Source organism: Ceratotherium simum, chromosome 35, assembly GCF_057802395.1.
Source record: "Ceratotherium simum simum isolate JZ-2026a chromosome 35, ASM5780239v1, whole genome shotgun sequence".
Classification (NCBI taxonomy): domain Eukaryota; kingdom Metazoa; phylum Chordata; class Mammalia; order Perissodactyla; family Rhinocerotidae; genus Ceratotherium; species Ceratotherium simum.
Genome location: NC_141934.1, coordinates 4,929,862 through 4,948,913, shown reverse-complemented (window position 1 = coordinate 4,948,913; position 19,052 = coordinate 4,929,862). Strand labels below are relative to the sequence as shown.

The following is a 19,052-nucleotide window of genomic DNA, read 5'->3' as shown; positions in this document are numbered from 1 at the left end:
GTTTATCTTTCTGAGGAATTGCCAAAACGCTGTCATGTCATTTTGCATTCCCACCAGCAATGTGTGAGGGTCCCAATTTCTCCACATCACCAACTCTCGTTATTGTATGTCTTTTTGATTATGACCGTCCCAGTGATTGTGAAGTAATATCTTGTTGTGGTCTTGATTTGCATTTCCCTAATGACTAGAGATGCTGAGTATCTTTTCATGTGCTTATTGGCCATTTGTATATCTTCTTTGGAGAAATGTCTATTCAAATCCTTCGCCAATTTTTAATTGGGGTTACTTACCTTTTTATTGTTGAATTGTAAGTATCCTCTTTATATTCTAGATACAAGTGCCTTATCAGATATATGAGTTGCAAATATCTTCTCCCATTCTGTAGCTTGTCCTGTCACTTTCTTTTTTTTTTTTTTTTTAAGATTTTATTTATTTTTTTTTCCCCCAAAGCCCCAGTGGATAGTTGTGTGTCGTAGCTGCACATCCTTCTAGTTGCTGTATGTGGGACTCGGCCTCAGGATGAACGGAGAAGTGGTGCCTCGATGCGCACCCGGGATCCGAACCCGGGCCACCAGCATCGCAGCGCACGCACTTAACCACCAAGCCACAGGGCCGGCCCTCACTTTCTTGATAGTATCATTTGCTGTACAAACATTTTTAATTTTGATGAAATCCTATTTATCTATTTTTTCTTTTGTCACTTGCACTTTTGATATCATATCTCAAAAACCATGACTAATGCAAGATTATGAAGATTGCTTCCTATGTCTTCTCCTAACAGTTTTATAGGTTTTGCTCTCATACCTAGCTCTACAATTGGAATATTGGACAGATCCCTCCCAAGGCAGTGACCGTGTCTTTCCCCAATGATTTTTGTTCAACATTAGACTCAATAGCCCTGTCCCTTTCGCAATCCTTGTCTGTTCATGTACAAATTAATTTATCCAAGGAGTTCATATTTTGGTTCCTGAGAGGTTAGGAGCTGGATGTGTATATAACATGTAGAATAAATATCTGTCAGACAATGTGTTTATTGGGCAGCTACTATGGTGCTGGAGCTAGAAAGATGAGTGAGCTCTACTGCTTGTCCTCAAGGAGCAAACACACCCGTTGGAGATTCAGTCACAATATTTATTTATTCAGCATCTTGAAGGGCCCGGCACCAAGCAGTGGTAAAGAAGTACAGAGAGGGGCACTTAATCCAACCCGGGAGGAGGGGTAGGTGGGTGGGAGGTGGAGGGAGGGTGAGGAGGTGCTGACTGAATGGGAGGAAGTCAGCTGGCTGAGGAGGCAGGGGGGCCGAGGAGAACTTCAGAGACCTGGCTTGAGGACCAGAGGACTGTGCATCTCAGCAGTGAGCACGGGGCTGTGTGGTGAAAACAGCACCACTTTCGCCTGAAAAGGGGGGCACAGGAAATCAGTGCCCAGCTATTGGGGGCCAACCGAGGCAGACAGCTGGCTTCACCCACCATCCCGGGTTGCCTAGAACATAGATCTTAACGGAGAAAGTTTCAGAGGCACAGACTCAGAGCTTTCCAGGTGACATTCTGTAGAACACAGCACACTCGGGACATTACCAGATGCCACTAGACAAATGCTGAGGAACAGTGTAGCCTGAGAGGCTGGTGAGTCGCTGGAGCGGAGCCTCAGGAGAACCATGGAGCTGTGGCTCCCACACCCAGCACTGCCAGAAGGCCAGGGACCGTGTGGTCTGAGACGCGTCTGGATTTGGCCCTTTGGCAGCTGTCGGGGTGGTGGCCAGAGGATGGAAAGACGAGGCGTGAGTGGGAGCTGAGGAGGTGGAGGCAGAGAGCACAAACACTCCTGAGGCTCCCGGGAGAGGGGAAGAGAATGGCACAGCAAGGGTGCCCGTCCCCAGCCTGACCTCCCCTGAGCCGGGCCAGCACCTCTCTCCTTGGAGGCCTGTTTCCTCCTCGAGGTGTCCCTCTGTCCCCCACCCCGTCCCTCCAGCTGCTGAGACTCCAGGACTCCTCCCAAAGTCCACGCCCAGCCCCCCGAGGGTCCTCCCAACTGTATTCTGCTTCTGCTCTCAGCCCCCATTCCTTTCTCAACTGCACTGAGAGCCCTTTGCAAACTTGAACTCGGGATCATTGTGAAGGTCAGGTCCCCATTGCCCTCACCTGGAAGCAGATGGTGCCCCAGCCGCCCACTCTGCTCCTGCCTCCCTGGGCCCCAGCCACTGCGGGCGGTGGGCTGTCCTTCCCACGTACCGTCTGCTCTCCCCCAGATACCGCCTCCCAGGCCCCCGACCACTGGACCCTGTCCCCTCCTTGACCTTACCGTTCCTCTTTGCTCTTTATGACTTCTGGGCTCTGCACCACGAGGTCCTAGGGCAGTGGGTGGTCCTGCCTGTTTCCTCCATGACCCCAGCACAGCTGAGGTGCACACAGTAGGTGGCTGTTTCACAGTTAATGGATGTGTGGGTGAAGTGGAGCATTTTGGTGTTGCTTTTTAGGGTGCTGGAGAGTATTTTCAGGTAAAGAAAAGAGAGCACGAGAGAAATGTGGCTGAGGGTGGTGTGTGGAGGACAAGTGAAGCCATGGAGAGAGACAGAGGGTAAATGGGGACACCCCATCCTCGTGGACAGAGGTGGACATCCACTGGGGGTGTCGTGGGGAAACAGTGCCATTGCTGTCTCACCCCAGACCATCATCTCACCAAGTGTGTTCACAGCCCTGCTCCTGACTTAATGAGTCTGGTGACAAAGGCTGTTATCTGTTAAAGCTGAACTGGTAGATTCTATGGTATCTTACTTCCCTCTAATCTGAGGAGAGCACCTGCCCTGCCCCGGGAAAAGCGGACACAGACACTTAGCCAGGACGGTGCACTCCGGGCGAGATGCTCACGTGGGGCTGGTCAGTGCAGCTCAGTCCCCAGCTGCACACACGACACTCTGAGCTTCCGGAGCCACAGAAAATACAGTGCATGTGCCAGGATCGTCAGCTTTTCAAATTGAGGCCAACTCTGACCTGCTGAGGAGAAGGCAAAAGCCTCTGGCTCAGCCCAGCTCCGGGCCTGTGCTGCCCGAGGCCCACTCTGGGCCGGCGTCCCCGAGCTCCTGGGGCCCCCCTCTCCCGGTCACTACAGTGTTACACCCGCCTCGGCCTGTCGCCACTGCAAATGATCTCACTGTCCCTCTGGGCAAGGACGGGGTAACCAGCGGTCTCTGCTGTCCCTGAGGGGTCAGGGGACTGTGTAGGTGACCACACTGCATGCTGAGCCCAGGCACTGAAAGACTCAGGAGCAAGAACAGGTTTATTCACATCTGTGGTCAGTTAAAAATCTGGTCTGATTTTTGGTCACAGGCCCCAAAATGCTGTTATTCTGAGTTTACATCAAAATACGAAGCCCAGAATTTACAGTTGGAAAACTTAAGCACAAAGGAGGCTTGATGTAAAATCACCGTTGAGACGTTGTTCTCTCCAGGGCATCATCTGTGCGGTAAGAAGGTGCTTGCGAACCCAGGGCATGATTTCTGACGGCAAACGTGTAACTGTCGTGTGGTGTGAACGTTCAGGTGTCATCAAAAGGTCACTGCGTCTTTGAGCACTGGATTTTATTGAAGATACAAACAACGCTTTGGACCGTCTTTGGTTGTAGACCAGACGCCCAGCTCCGGCGGCCCCGCCGCATGCCCTCCACCCACGGGGACCAGAGCCCCCGGACGAGGTCGGGGTGCTGGGGGGCCGCTGAGCCTCGGGCTCACTGGCTCGGGAGCTGGAAGGGAACCAGAGGTGGAGCACTGTCCCCTGAGCACCTGTGCTCCTAGAGGATCTTTTCTCCTCTAAAGGGAATCGTACGGCCCAGCCTTGGAATCTCTGGGAGAACACCCTGCTGGAGAATGACCCTGCTTTGCCAAATGTGGCAAAATTTAGCCTTAAAATTAGGAATCAGAGAACCACCGTCTAATTTTCTCAGCAATCTCTTTTAGGGTCTTTGATTCTTCCCTGGAGCCGGAGGCTGAGCTACTGTCCTGGTGTCACCTGGGGACAGGAGACTCACGCCACACACTGCCCACCTCACGGACAGTGAGGACAGAGCACCAAAGGCCCTCCCGGGGATGCACTGACTGCTGAGCCTCACACCGCTAAACCCTCAAATGGCTAAAGAAGAGAAAGGCCTTGAGAGCCACCGCACTGCGGGGCCTCCAGCTGAGGGGAGGAGGGAGGGCCTGGCGGCCAGGCGACTCGTGACTCTTTGACGCCGTGACCTTCTCATTTCAGGTTCCTCTGGATGGCTCCATAGCTGTAGGAAAACATCCCCAAGAAGCTCAAAGGTGACCAGGCTCAGGCTCAGAGGTGGCCTTCCAGGTGCAAGGGAAGGGCTGTGTGGCCATCCCACTGACTTGCCTGGGGACATGGCCAGCCCGCGGTCAGAGCTGGTGCAGCTTGCCCACTCAGTCAGCAGTGTCATGGCCATGGCGTAGAGGAGGTAGCCCAGCACGAGGAGGAGGGTGCAGGGCAGGGGCCCGATGTAGGAGAGAGAGGCCACAAAGAAGGCCAGCAGCAGGGACAGCATCGTCCGGTAGCTGCCTAGGAAGCGCAGGTTGAGCCTGGGGCCCTGGGCATGACCAGCCATGCGACCCCACTGCACAGGGCTCAGCAGGCACCTGTCCCCCAGCCCGGGCTCCGTGAGGTGGTAGCGACAAAGGCTGCTGAGGAAGTCAGCCCGGGAACACAGGGCTGTCATCTGGCCTGCAAACTGGAGCACAGACAGAGGCAGGGGGAGTGGGCACAGGCGGGGGCTGCACTCTCCCCCGGGCTCTCCCCAAGGCTGCAGTATGGGAAGGGGACGCGGAGACGGTGGTCAGCCCTCCCGCCCACGCTCACCCTGCAGTTGATGGCGGAGGAGGCCAGAAGAGCAGGCAAACTAGGCCAGCGATCTCAGAGCTCTGGATGGGCTGCAGCTCCGTGTCCCCCTGGTACTCGGTGTCAAACCTGCGCAGCCCATTGATGATCTAGAAGCAGCAGGAGAGGTGAAGCCCAGGTAAAACCCGGGCCATGGGCGCAATCCACAAAATACACCTTTGTTGACGACTCAAAGGAGATGTCTCTGCTATGAGAGTGACGGGGAGACAATGACAGGCCAGCAGGACAAACACCCATGCTGCGTGCAAAGCCAGACCCCTCCAGGACGTAGCCTTACCTGGTACCAGACCAGGGGCGTGAGGATGAGTCCGTCCTCACCCACAGTGCAGTCTGGGAGCTGCTTCTTTCCCTTCTTGTCCTGAGTTGTCCCCAAGGCAAGTGTGCGCTGGGCGAGCTGGGCCTCGCTGAGCTGTCAGAGAGAAAGGCCTCTCGGGAGGCAGCGGCCACTTCTCACCACCTCTTTCACTTTCAAAGGGGAGGGGGGAGACTGGTGCTCATCTCCGGGCCTCTAACAGTGACAATAAGGGGACCCAGATATGGCACTGCAGGTATGGGCCCGCACCTCCCATGAGATGAGCCCAGGGGTCCCATGTGGCGGGAACCGCACCCGGTCCTGGTACGTGGCCGGTCCTGGCCGGGCAAGGGGTGAGCTCTGCGGGACCAAACCCTGGGGGCGGAGAGCTCCGCGGCTCACACTCAGAACGTCTGGCACAGGCACTCCAGGGCCTTCTTCAGGCGCTCAGCAGCCTGCGGACACTATCCTGCCCCAGCTCGTGCAGGTCATTGGCCGGAGAGGAGCCGTCAGTGTCCGCAGGGCAGAAGCCCAGGCACGACAGAAAGGGGTGGCCGGCTGCACCCCCACAATGGTCAGAGACTGCGGTCTGCCGGGCCTGCGTGAGGAGCTGAGCCAGGCGCAGGACCTGCGGGGCTGACCGGCAGGTCGGCCGGCTCCGGGGGCATCACCCATCACTCACCGCACCCAGCCACCAACAGATCAGTGGAGAGGGCCAGGAGGGGCCGCTTCCGCATAATTAGGATTTTTAAAGACTAAGATGCATATTCTAAGTGTGGAAAATTCCCAACAAACACTGCCTTTACTATCAGAATAAATCAGACTTCACTGAACAAAAGGGGAGGAGGTGGAGCAGCGTCTGCTCGACCCCCAGCCTTCCTCTTCTCCTTTCCAAGATGCGCGGCTCTGCCCTGGCGCTGTCCCAGAGCCTCACGACGTCCTGTGGCCTGGCAGAGCCCCGACTCACTCACCAGCGTCCGGACCCCGGCCCCAACATCGGGGTGTCCTTGCAGTCCCGGCCCTCCAGGCCGTGGACGTGGCTCTTCACCTTGGAGGAGGTGTTGGTGATGGCCGGTGGCCACGACGACAGGAAGCCGCTGGTGAACGTGGGGCCGTGAAGAGGCGGTGCTGGCGGTGGGGTGACACGCTCGGGCTCCAGGAACAGCTGCTCACCTGCAAGGCAGGGCCCAACGCTGGCTTCAGCTTCCAAGGGCACAAAACACCCAGCTGCCCTGACAGGCTTCCCGAGCGCCTCCAAAGGTTTCTGCGGGGGGTGACCGTGCGGCGTGGAGCTCCCACCCAGGAGGAAGCGAGAGACCAAGGCCTAACAGAGCTGGCTAAGACGACAGTGTGACGGGGACAGAGATCGCCTCCTGATGCCACCACCAGGGTCAGCAGGGAGCCACAGCTCAGAGCTCTGCTTCCCCTCCAGCCGGGCACACCCGCAGCCCCAGGCTCAGCACCACCAGGGGAAGGAGGGGAGCAGCCAGGCTCAGACTGTCACCCCGCCACCGTGCACCAGGGCTGCAGGTGGCTCAACCTCATCTCCAGGACCTGGGGAGACACGTGTGCCCTGAGGGCCCGTGGGCTGGCAGTCAGGCGGCTGGGGCTTTGCGCCAAACCCTTGTGTGGCCTGGGCCTGGCCCCCAGGAGGGGCTCAGATGAGCAGGGGCGCGTCCCTAGCCGAGGGGCTTCGGCTCTGCCACCTGGTTCTGGTGTCTTCCCATGGACCCCGAGAGGGAACAGCAGATTCCCTCCCACGTCCACCCCACAGGACCTCCCTCATCAGGGCACACGGAGGGCAAAGGCAAAAGCGTGATGGGGCCGACGCTCACGGCCCTGCACGAAGGGGCAGTGGCTGACGCAGCGCTGCAGGAAGAGGTAGAGCTGTTGCGGGATGCACACCAGGTTCTTTACCCGCCGCACGAGAGGGCCCAACAAACCTGGAACGCCAGGCTTATGGCAAGGGAAGAATTCTTACCCTGGGTGACGTCAGCCGGGAGACAAGAGCTCTCCAATTTGTCCCGCCTCCCTGAAAGATGGGAGGCAATGGGTTTAAAGGCTGTGAGGAATGTAACTGCTTGTAGGGAGGGGCAGCCTGGGGCCTTGCTGGTCAGCGCTTCCCCACCAGCCTGTGTTTGGCCTTGTGAGGCTGCTGGCAGGGAGGAGGATGGCGAGATGAGGGAATCGCAGCTGGGTGTCCTTCAACGTTCTCCGTGCTGGAGGGTGGATTCTGGTGTCAGGAAACCAAGGAGTTGAGGTCTGAGAAGCTTAAGCTTCTTGATATCAGTTTCCCTGTAACAAACCTCAAGAACTGGTAATTAGCCATAACTTCAGTGTGAGCCCAGCTTGAGGCCACCTGGGCTTTTAACAACTTGTAACCTCTATCTGCCTTGTGAAGTTCAGAGATACAAAGGTTTAAAAAAACCAATATTTACATATGAATGTAACTTAGAGAAAGAGGGATAGAGGATGAGTGCTTTTGGTTTTAACTCCATATATTCTGGGTTTAATGTAGGGGAACTGATATCAGGGCCAGTATCAGAGCTTCTGCTGGACAAGCCTCGGGACGGCGGTCCTGCAGGGGAGACGGAGGATCACCTCCTGTTTGCAAGGGTCGGCTCTGCCAGGGGGCATGCTGGGCATCCGCTGGGGGTGAGGCCTCCTATTTCAGCCGCATTCTTCAGAGGAGAAAACCAAGGTTCAGAGAGGTTAGAAAACGTCCCAAGGACACACAGCACACACGTGGCTGACCCAGCATGGCTCCTGTGCGCACCTCAGCTTGGCTCGCCCCACACAAGTCGCCCACTCTGCCAGCCCCAGTGGGCCTGGGAGTCAGGCCACCACTCCAGCCTTCTCCTGACAGGGGGAGGAGAGGGAGCAGCGCAGAGCGCGGTCTCCAGTGACAACTCAGCCACCTGCTGTGGAGGCGCTTCCAGCCTGCTGGCTTTCCTGGGTGCTCCAGGGACACTGTCAACCAGAGCTCCCCCATCTGCTCAGGGCTGGGGAAGAGGGACAAGACGGAGCAGCAAGACGGGCCTCTGCCCAGCCAGCCTGGCTCTTCCCACTGAAGGGGGCAGGCCTGGAGGGAAAGGCCATGGCAGCCGGAGAAGCAGCCGGGCGGCCCCTACCCTCTCTGGAGCTGAGACTCTGGGGGCCTGGGTGGGGGTGAGGAGACAGACCCAGGAGGGTCAAGGTGACTTCCCACCTGCCCCACCCTGCAGGGCCTCACACGCCCCCAGGCAGAGGTCACTGTGGGGGACACATGTGCATAGGACAAGGAGGCGGCAGGCTGGGGACAGAGGCCCTGCACACAGCCCTGTACCCACCATCTGAATCCCTCCAGGGGGCTGGCGGCGTGGGAGTGAGCAGAGGGAGAGCGCTGCTCGGCCTTCAGGCTGGGGGAGAAGGCACGCAGGCGCTTCAGCAGCAGGTGTCCCACCAGCACGCGCTCCTCGGTGGGCGTGAACGACTCCTAAGGTTGAGGAGGGAGCAGCCTCAGGACCCAGGTGGGTCTGGGGGAGGCCCCCGGAGCCCACCGTGCTCGGTCCCCAGGTCTGACCCCACTCAGCCTGGGCCCTTCTCTCTGCATCCCTGACAGGAGGGGGGCCGGAAAGGCAGTGGGCCCACCCTCAGGGCACCACCCGTGCCTGCACCCGGCAGACATGCCACACCCCACTGGATGTAACTGCTGGGTCTGACGGAGACGGGCTCAAAGTGGCTAAGCGCTTGGCCCAGTGCCTGCCGTGTGCCCTGGGATGGCTTCCTAAGACAGACACATCTGCCAGGTGCTTCCCTGCGCGCTGCAGACCCCTTTCCTGCACCCTCTGTGGGTGACTCGGGTCACTGCTGCCCATCTGGGTCCTCAGGGTCCCCACCTCTTGGTCAGCTGGAGGAGGAGGAGCGGGGTGCAGGGCAGGCCAGCATCCCACTGTGATCTGGACTCGGGGTCTCCGGCCCACCTCCCAGGCGAGTGCAGACAGCTCACTGGGGCCCACGCCTTCCCTTTCGGGTGAACCACTCCCCAGCTCCTCCTCCTCCTGCGGCAACTACCACCCTTCCACCTGCTCCCCTTCCTGGACACGGCAGGTTGGGGGCTCAGCCCAGAGCAGCCCTTCCTCCCTTGCTAATGGACCTGTGGTCAGCACAACCCCCAGAACAAGCACACCCTCAATCTCGTGAGCAGAACTTTCAATTCACAGAGTCCATGAAAGATCTCTAAGACCCAGACCTGAGAGGAGAGTCTGTGTGCTGGCTGTTCAGCGATGGAGAGCGGGGCGGGGGCCCCAAGGAAGTGGTGAATGGCATCGGTCTCAGCTCTGGGGCGTCCACACCCACATGCTCCTTTCCCACTCACCCCAGCCCCCTGGGGCATCCACAAACTTGAGGGAGGGGCTTCTGGCGGCCACGCCCAAATCCCAAGCAGTGCTGGGGCTGGCACAAGCCACCCCTCCCAGGACACCCGGGCGCAGCAGGCCTCTCACGGGCCCAAGCAGAGGAGGCCGCCCGCTGGGCACCGAGCCCCGGCCCCGCCATTGCCCACAGCCCCGTCCACTCAGCTCTGTCATGGAAATGCCTCCACAGTCCCAGGTGACACACCCCACAGGTCACTACATCTGGGGACGGAACTCCGAGCCAGGGCGTAATTTTCTTCTGCTTATTCATATTTTTAAGTCTTTGTGTAATGAATTTGCATCATTTTGAGAAAAAAAGTATGAGATATTTTAATAATAATAAGATGAGAAGGGCATCAAAGACCGCAGGGCACCAATGCCAGGCTGTGACTCCCCACCGGGAGCCTTCCCCTCTCTCACTCCTGGCCCCTCACCCTGACCCTGGCCACCACCCCTTCGGGTCAGGGGAGGTGAGAGCATCAACCTGGGAACAGGAACCTCTGCCCCATCTCCCCCCACCATGCTGCGGTGTTGCTGGAGAGCCAGGCTCCCCCAACATGCCCCCAGCAACCAGCCTGGAACCCTCTCGGGCTATCTTCCCTCTAGGCTTGTCAAGTCAAACCTCTTTTCTTCCAGCTCCCCACCTTCCAGAGCCAAATCCCCCAGGGAGTCTCTGGCCACAGCTGCACGCAGCCTCCTTCCCCTTTTAAGGACCCTTTCCCAAAGCCCGCAGCGTTTCTCTCTGGGCCTGGCTATCTCAGGAGCTCTGCACGCCCGTCCTGGGGCTCTCGGCCCTCCTGCCGTGGAGGTGGAGGCAGCCAGATGCTTCTCCAGGGACCCTGCTCTTAGCCAAGTGAGACCCTCCCCAGCAGAGGCCGGAGCGGCACCCACTTCTGTGCCCGGCTCGCCCACACAGGCCCTTCTAGACCATTCCCTTCCCTCCTCACAGCAGCTGCTGCTTCTGAGCAGGAAGCCCACTGTGTGCTGTGCTCACCATCCCATCCTAGCAAACGTGATTTCTCATCTTGTTCTCAGGGTCAGTGCTGTGTGCCCCCCCACCCTGGGTGACGGGACAGGCCCCCGGCCATGGGCACGGCTCCAGATGCCTGATCCCGTGGTTCCTGCCCAGACTTCCTGGCACTCCTCTCGTGAATAAGGAACTAAGGAACTACAAGGTTGTTGGCCTGAAACACCCCATAGGTCTGAGCTCCACTCCACTGACCTCGAGTTTGTCCACACACTGGTCATTTCTGCCCAAGCAGACCACAGTCCCCATGAGATCACCGCCGGCTCCCGTCCACCTCTGGAGGAGTCCATGAGTCCACAAGAGGCCGGGCTCACAGAAGAAGGCCGGGCCACACCCGGATCGCCCAGGGATCCACAGCCTCTCTGGGCTGGGGGCCGAGCCCTCTGTTCTCCCCGCCCCTCTGCCTCAGGCAATGCTCGGGTTGGCAGAACTGTACCCCCCACAAGTCCGAGGGCCTCCACACCCTCCGTCATTTCCTGAGTACCAGGCCTGCACTGCGGGTGAGTCAGGCTACTCACTGCAAAGGCCGCACCATTTCACTCCCTCGAACCAGGACCAAGCACAGAGCCCTCCAACACCCGAGAACTTGCGATGCCTCAGCTGGCAGGGTTTGGCCAGGTGGCTTCGGTGACCCCACAGCCAGCTGGAATCATTTGCCTCGCTCCGTGCCACATGCCACACACCCCAGACTCAGGCTCATCTGCAAAGCTGGGGGCCGGGGCAGGCTGAAAGCTGCCCCCACTCCTCCCCCCTCACACGTGGGCCTCACTCTGCCTGGAACTGGTCTCTGAATCACCCCAGCCAGCCCCCTGCCAGACCCTCGCTTTACCACTGCCCTGGCGCTAGCTCTGTGGCTTACACCACGGGCAGGCATGAAGGGAACAACACAAGAGCGGCCAGTACCTGGCAGGTGTGGAGGGGCCGGAGGCTGGGCTGGGCAGGGCTGTGGAGGGTGCTAGAGACACTGGGTGGGTAGTGCAGAACCTCCAGCTGAGAGACAACACAACAAAGAGGCCAAGAGAAGAGGGGCAGAGGGCAGAGGAGGGGAGAGTGGAGAGAGAGAGAAAAAAGTGAGAACAAGCCCAGAAGTGAGGAGAGAAAACAATAAAAACAAAAGCAGGCCAGTGACAATCCAACAACCACAGCCCAGCAGCCTCAGGCCAGGAGACACCCCTCAGCCGCCCAGACTGAGCCCCGGCCTCCTGGTGGGCCGACCTCAGCCAGGCCCTAGGCAGGCACACTCCTCCACCTGCCAGACAGAGGGATGGGGACAGACAGACCCTCAAGGTCACCTGGGTGCCCCCTCCATGTCGCTGGGGCCTGAAGGCCTCTCCAGCTCCCTGAGGTCAGCCAGACTCACTCTCCCTCCAGAGGGTCCCGCTCTCCCCCGACCCTGATCACAGTGCGTGCAGTTCATGCACGCTGCAGCCCTGCAGGAGCCCAGGGGCTTCGCTGAGACACACTGCCGGCCACCAAGGCCCAGAAGGCCCTGAGGCTGAAAGAAACTTTTGAGGATCCAGTTCCAAATGGAGGCCTCTCTGCTCAGTAAAGAAAAATATGCAATTTATTGGACTTCCCTGGGTTGTCCTGATGAGAAACTTACCAAATGGGTACATGACGTGATCAATTCCTAGGTCTAAGATCCAATCAGTGTCTCATCCTGAACGGTTCTCTCTGCCTGGGAACTGGTTCCCAAAGGCAGCACAGGCTCACCTGACGCCCTCCACACCCCACATTCCAGAAATGGTTAAAGGGCCCAAACACTCATCGGTTCTAATTCTGGGAAGACGAGCCTCTACCTCACCAGGACCCCCACCCTCCAGACACACAGAGCCTGCCATCAGTCCCAATGTCAGAAGCCCCCAAGAACCTGGCCGCAGCCACACACACCCAGAGGCAGCTGGAACCCTGAGGCTGGGACAGCCCTGGACAGCGGGGACACCAGCTGAGCCGCCATGCTGTCTGGCTCCACCCCGGGACCCTCAGGCCTCCTCCCTGCAGGGTCCAGGCCTGCTGAAGCAGCCCCTTCAGCCAAGTGCCGCCCAGAGCCAGCCTGGCACACATCCTGCCTGTGAGGGCCACACCTCCCGCCTGAGCAGCGTGCCCCACCAGGCTGCACACAGGACAGGTCAGAGCACGTGTGCCAGACTCTGAGGAGACAGGCACAGCCAGAGACACGCAGAGCAGGCCGGGAAGGAGCACAGCAACGAGGCGTCGGCCCTTCCCAGCCTTCCTCCAGCCAGACGCAGGCTCAGCTGCAGCTCTCAGTGAGGGATCAGGGAGCACACGGTTCCCCCGTCGGGTCCCTGCCCCTGCCTGCGGGAACACAAGGCAGGCCCCACAGCGTCCTGCAGGGCTGTGGCCGTCCTGACTGCCCCCGGGCCCCTCCAGAAGCCCCATTCAGGAAGCGGGGTGGAGTGGGGGTCTGGGCCTCAGGGAGCGAGTCCACACTGGACCCGGCCCACCCACGGACCCTCTGTGGGACCTCCAGGAGCTGCACTTCCTGCATCCCTAAACCAGGAACAGGGACCCAGGGCTACGCGGGACGGGCAAGGACCCCACACGGCGCAGTGCAGGTCTGAACAAAGAATAAGGGGCCTCGGATGAAGCCAACCTTTGAGGCCATCTTTACCAGATTCCCACATGCCCCGTTTTCTTAGGTTTTGTTTTTCTGCCTCAATAGGAGGCAAAGGGCAGACGTCTCTGGGCACTTGGTGGGGACTTCATGGTTACCTCCCTCTGCCAGTCATTCTGAGCAGCTCTCACCCACCCCTTGTTCTGGCCAAGAGGAAGCAAAGCTGGGGGAAAAGCGGAAGGCCCCCCTGCCCTGGCAGGCACAGCCTACTGCCCCTTCCTTGTGTGGACCCAGAATCCTCCCAGGAGACAGCCCAGAAGCCCTTTCTGGCTGGCAGATCTATTGCTAAAAATTAAAGTAGGGGTGCTTCCACTGGCTCAGAAGACAGAAAGAGCAGACAGGAAGGGAATGCAGCGAAGCAGCATCTGCCTCTGCAAGACCAAGCCACACGCACAGAAGCTGAGCAAGGCTCCCAGGACCCCAAGGGAGAAGCCCCCCACCCAGGGTCTTCTAATCAGGCACCAGGCAGGAACATGCAAGTGTGCTCTGGAAGCAAGAGGGCAGGGCAGGGGCTCTGCGACGTGAGAGGTCCAGGATGGAGTCCTCCTCACTCTGCTCCTCCTCCTGTTTGACACCAAAGACAGAGATTTGGGGTGCCCTGCACTTTAAGAGAGCAGTTGTGGGGGCTGCACCCCAAGCGTCCACACTGCAGAGCACTGGGGCCACAGAACTGGTGGCCAAGACTCTGCAGCAGGAGGAGAACCACTACTTCTCCGAAGAATCCCAGAGGACAAACTGCAGGCTGCCCTTCTCAATTTTAACCCAGAGATCCTTAATTCTTAAGGGAGCCCTCAAGAACTGCATCTGGCAGTGACAAAAGCCAATTTGGAGGAAAAAACTGGTGCACAGAAGCCATGGACTGCAGAGTTACAGGCCGATGCTCCCTGCAGCAGGGCCCAGGTGCGTGGGATTCAACTGTTTCACGGAGAGGGAATCTAAGCGCCCATCCTGCCACTTATTAAGCGGACACAACAGTGCAACCCTGAGGAGTCCAGCAGACAGTGGGGACAGCGACCCCAGGAGGGTGCCGGGGACTCAGCTGCCTCCACAGCTCTGCACACAAGTGTGCTGCCCAGTGAGGGAAGGGGGAAATGGCGAGGAGGAGGAGACAGGCCAGGCCACGTGCAGGCAGGTGTCAGACCCCACCCAGCACAAAAATGGCTGCCTGCCGATGCTCTGGAGGAAGTGGAAGGCAGCATAGGTGGACGGAGGCTGCCGGGCACCACCTCAGTGGGAAAGCAGGAAGCACTGAGATGGTAGAGGGGACAGATCCGGACGTGACTCCCAGAGGCATCTCAGCTCCCCTACCCCCAGAGCACGAGCACCACAGCCTCATCCGTTCCCGCTGCCAGGGAGGGGGCTCCGGGAGCAGCACGGGGAGGACCCCAGAGAGCACAGGCCTCCAGCCCTCAGGGTGCACGCCCACCAGAGAACAAAAGCCACCTGCTGTTCAGCAACTGACTGAGGGGTGAAGGTGGGTTTCTGCTTCCCCCCATCCAGCCCTTGGAAACCAGCTGCGATTGAGGACAGGAAGCCGCAGGTTGACCAGGCACCAGGGCCGGAGCAGGAGATGGGGAGACAGACTGCGGCAACATACCTTGGCGTGAGGGGACTTCTTGGTACATCTCCAAAGAATAATGATGAAGCCACATTTCAACAAACACCTGCAAAAGAGCATCAGCTGCTCAAATGATTTTTGACAAGGGCGTCAACACCATCCATGGGGAAAGGAAGGTCTTTTCAACAAATGCTGCTGGGAAAACAGGATCCCCACATGCAAATGAATGAAGCTGGCCCCTCACCTCACGCCATGTACACAACATAACTCAAAATGGATCAAATACTTAAATGTAAGAGCTGAAACGATAAAACTCTTAGAAGAAAGCATAGGGAGAAACCTTCATGACATTGAATTTGGCAATGATTTCTTAGATGTGACTCCAAAAGCACACACAACAAAGGAAAAAATAGACAAATTGGACTTCATGAAAATTAAAAACTTTTGTGCATCAGGCCGGCCCCCTGGCTTTGTGGTTGGGTGCGCACGCTCTGCTGCTGGTGGCCTGGGTTCGGGTCCCAGGCACGCACCGACGCACCGCTTCTCCGGCCATGCTGAGGCCGCGTCCCACATACAGCAGCTAGAAGGATGTGCAGCTATGACATACAACTATCTACTGGGGCTTTGGGGGGAATATAAATAAATAAAATCTTAAAAAAAAAAAAAACTTTTGTGAATCAAAAGACACTATCGACAGAGTAAAAAGGCAACCCAAGGAATCAGTGAAAATATTTGCAAATTACATATCTGATAAGAGATTAATACCCAGAATATGTAGAGAACTCCTAAAAGTCAGCAAAAAAAACAAAAAATGAGTGAAATCAGCATCATGGCAGAGTGAGCTTCCCCCTTAGAATCTCTTCCCCTAAGATACAACAAAAAGGACATTCATATACCAACAGAGGACATTTATGCAACACAAAAGATGTCAGAGAGTGACGCAGCAATACATCTGAAGGTGGAAGTGCTGGAACCTCTGGAGAAAGAGGAAGGAGATAAGAAGAACTTCTTTCTCTCCCCAGTGACAGAAACCCTGGGAATGGGACTACGCAGCTCTCAGAGGGGGAGGGGTGGCCCTCTGCGGGAAAGCTGTCACTCTCCAAGTTCTCTCATAGGCTGTGGGAAACTCCCACATGGAGGGGACTGACTGTTGCAGGGGTATCTTCATCGAGTTAGCACCCCCGGAGAGCAGATAGTGAGGGAACAGCGAGAAGCCCCCAGGATTGGGCAGGCAAAGGAAAGAGCCCCTCCCCTCGCCCAGTAATTCAGCACAGCCGGCTCATCAGAGTGCCCACGGATTGTGGCAGGCTCAGAATACACAGCTCTTGACCCCCACCCAGTGGTGGCAGGTGGAAGCTTGACCAATATTTTCAGCATGAGGAAAAATGAGCCCACACCCTCAAGAAGTATGCAAAAATATATTAAATCTCCAGACCAAAAGGAAAATGATAAGCACCCAGAAGTCAATCCTGAAGGCACAGAAATTTATAATCTAAATGACAGAGAATTCAAAATAGCTATCATAAAAAAGCCCAATGAATTACAAGAAAATACAGATAGACAATTCAATGAAATCAGGAACTTTTTCACAAAAGAGATTGAAACTATAAAGAAAAACCAATCAGAAATGTTGGTGATGAAAAACACAATGGAAGAGATAAAGAAAAATCTGGAATCTTTAAAGAACAGAGCTGACAATGTGGAGGAAAGAATTAGCAATACTGAGGATAGGAATGCAGAAATCCTTCAGATGGAGGAGGAGAGAGAACTAAGACTAAAAAGAAATGAAGAAATTCTCTGAGGGGCCAGTCCAGTAGCATAGTGGTTAAGCTCGCACACTCCGCTTCAGCAGCCCAGGGTTGACAGTTCAGAACCCAGGCGTGGACCTACACACCACTTATCAAGCCAGGCTGTGCCACGCATCCCATATATAAAGGAGAGGAAGATGGGCATGGATGTTACCCCAGGGCCAATCTTCCTCAGCAAAAAGAGGAGGATTGGCAACAGATGTTAGCCCAGGGCTAATCTTCCTCACCAAGGGAAAAAAAAAGAAATTCTCTGAGAAATATCCGACTCAATTAGGAAATGCAATATTATGATTACAGGTATTACAGAGGGAGAAAAGAGGGGAAAAGGAGGAGAGAGCTTGTTCAAAGAAATAATAGCTAAGAACTCCCCAAACCTGGGGAAGGAGCTGGAAATACTAGTGAATGAAGCTGATAGATCTCCTAAATATATCAACATGAAAAGACCCTCTCCAAGGGATATAGTAGTAAAGCTGGCAAAAGTCAATGACAGAAAAATTATTAAAGGGAGCAAGACAAAGCAATAATGTACAAAGTAATTCCTATCAGGCTCTCAGCCAATTTGTCAGCAGAAACTTTATAGGCTAGGAGAGAGTGGAATGATACATTCAAAATTCTGAAAGAGAAAAATTTTCAGCCAAGAGTATTTTTTTTTAATTTATCTTGTTTTTTGTGAGGAAGATCAGCCCTGAGCTAACATCCATGCCAATCCTCCTCTTAGCTGAGGAAGACTGGCCCTGGGCTAACATCTGTGCCCATCCTCCTGCACTTTATATGGGACGCCGCCACAGCATGGCCTGACAAGCAGTGCATCAGTGCACACCTGGGATCTGAACCCGGGCTGCCAGCAGTGGAGCATGGACACTTAACCACTATGCCACGGGGCCAGCTCCCTTAGCCAAGAATATTCTATACAGTGAAAATATCCTTCAGATATGATGGAAAAATAATAACCATCCCAGACAAAAAAAAGCTAAGGGAGTTCATTGCCATCAGACCCCCACCACAAGAAATGCTCAAGAAGGCCCTCGTGCCTGAAAAAAAATAGAAAGGGGATACAAATCTTTGAGAAAGGAGAAAAATAGGTAGACAAAATCAGAAAAATTGCAGCTCTCTATCAAAATAGGTTAGCAAACACTTAACTATAACATCAAAGATTAAGAGAAGGAGGACACAAAAAATAAATATATCCTCATCACTTTAAACACAAACTCACAACACAAGATGGAACAAGTTGTGACAATAATAACTTAGAAAGAGAAGAGGAAAGGGATTGAATCGACTTAGTCTAATGAAATAAGAGGTCATCAGAAAATGGACTATCTCATCCACGAGATTTTTTTATACAAACCTCATGGTAACCACTAAACAAATGATCAAAATAGAGCCACATATGATAAATAAAGAGAAAACTAAGAAAACCATCATACAGAACTACCAAACTGAATTGATAGCCCAAAATACATGAAACGAGAAACAAAAGAAATGCAAAAGAATTGGAAAATGAGCCACAAAATAGCAAATTTGGCCTCATATATCAATAATCACTCTAAATGTAAATGGATTGAATTCTCCAACCAAAAGACGCAGAGTGGCAGGATGGATTAAAAAACAGGATCCAAAAATATGCTGCCTTCAGGAAACACATTTCAGCTCTAAAGACAAACACAGGCTCAGAGTGAAAGGGTGGAAGACAATACTCCAAGCTAAAGGCAAACAAAAGAAAGCAGGTTTTGCCATACTTATATCAGACAAAGCTGACTTCAAGATAAAACAGGTAACGAGAGACAAAGCGGGGCAATATATAACGATAAAAGGGACACTCCACCAAGAAGACACAACACTTATAAATATATATGTGCCAAACACAGAACCACCAAAGTACAGAAAGCAACTATTAACAAACCTAAAAGGAGATATTAACAACAACACAATAATAGTAAGGGATCTTAACACCCCACTTACATCAATGAATAGATCATCTAGGCAGAAAGTCAATAAGGAAATAGTGGACTTAAATGAAAAACTAGACCAGATGGACTTAATAGATGTATAGAGAGCACTCCATCCAAACACAGCAGATTACACATTCTTCTCAAGCACACATGGAACATTCTCAAGGATAAACCATATGTTGGGAAATAAAGCAAGCCTCTACAAATTTAAGAAGATTGAAATCATAACAAGCATCTTTTCCATCCGTAATGCTATGAAACTAGAAATCAACTACAAGAAAAAAACTGGGATGGTGACAAATATGTGGAGACTATACAACATGCTACTGAACAATCAATGGATCATTGAAGAAATTAAAGGAGAAATCAAAAAATATCTGGAGACAAATGAAAATGAAATACACCATACCAACTCAAATGGGATGCAAAAATGGTCCTGAGAGGGAAATTCATAGCAATACAGGCCCACCTTAACAAACGAGAAAAATCCCAAATAA

At 54.9% G+C, this 19,052-nt stretch overlaps 1 protein-coding gene and 1 pseudogene across 1 annotated transcript; both read right to left on the bottom strand.

Moving 5' to 3' along the window:
- The window catches only part of LOC147912425 (uncharacterized), a 176,540-nt pseudogene that overhangs the window by 69,740 nt on the left and 87,748 nt on the right, over positions 1–19,052 (bottom strand).
- LOC101402333 (sphingomyelin phosphodiesterase 4-like) lies at positions 4,331–15,049 on the bottom strand. Its single transcript, XM_087423573.1, is given in 14 exon segments — positions 4,331–4,416; positions 4,419–4,722; positions 4,851–4,876; positions 4,879–4,978; positions 5,167–5,298; positions 5,452–5,556; positions 5,645–5,837; positions 6,153–6,354; positions 7,017–7,124; positions 8,104–8,183; positions 8,511–8,656; positions 11,506–11,592; positions 14,835–14,901; positions 15,045–15,049. Coding segments are annotated over 14 exon segments (1,578 nt in total). The 3' UTR covers positions 4,331–4,393.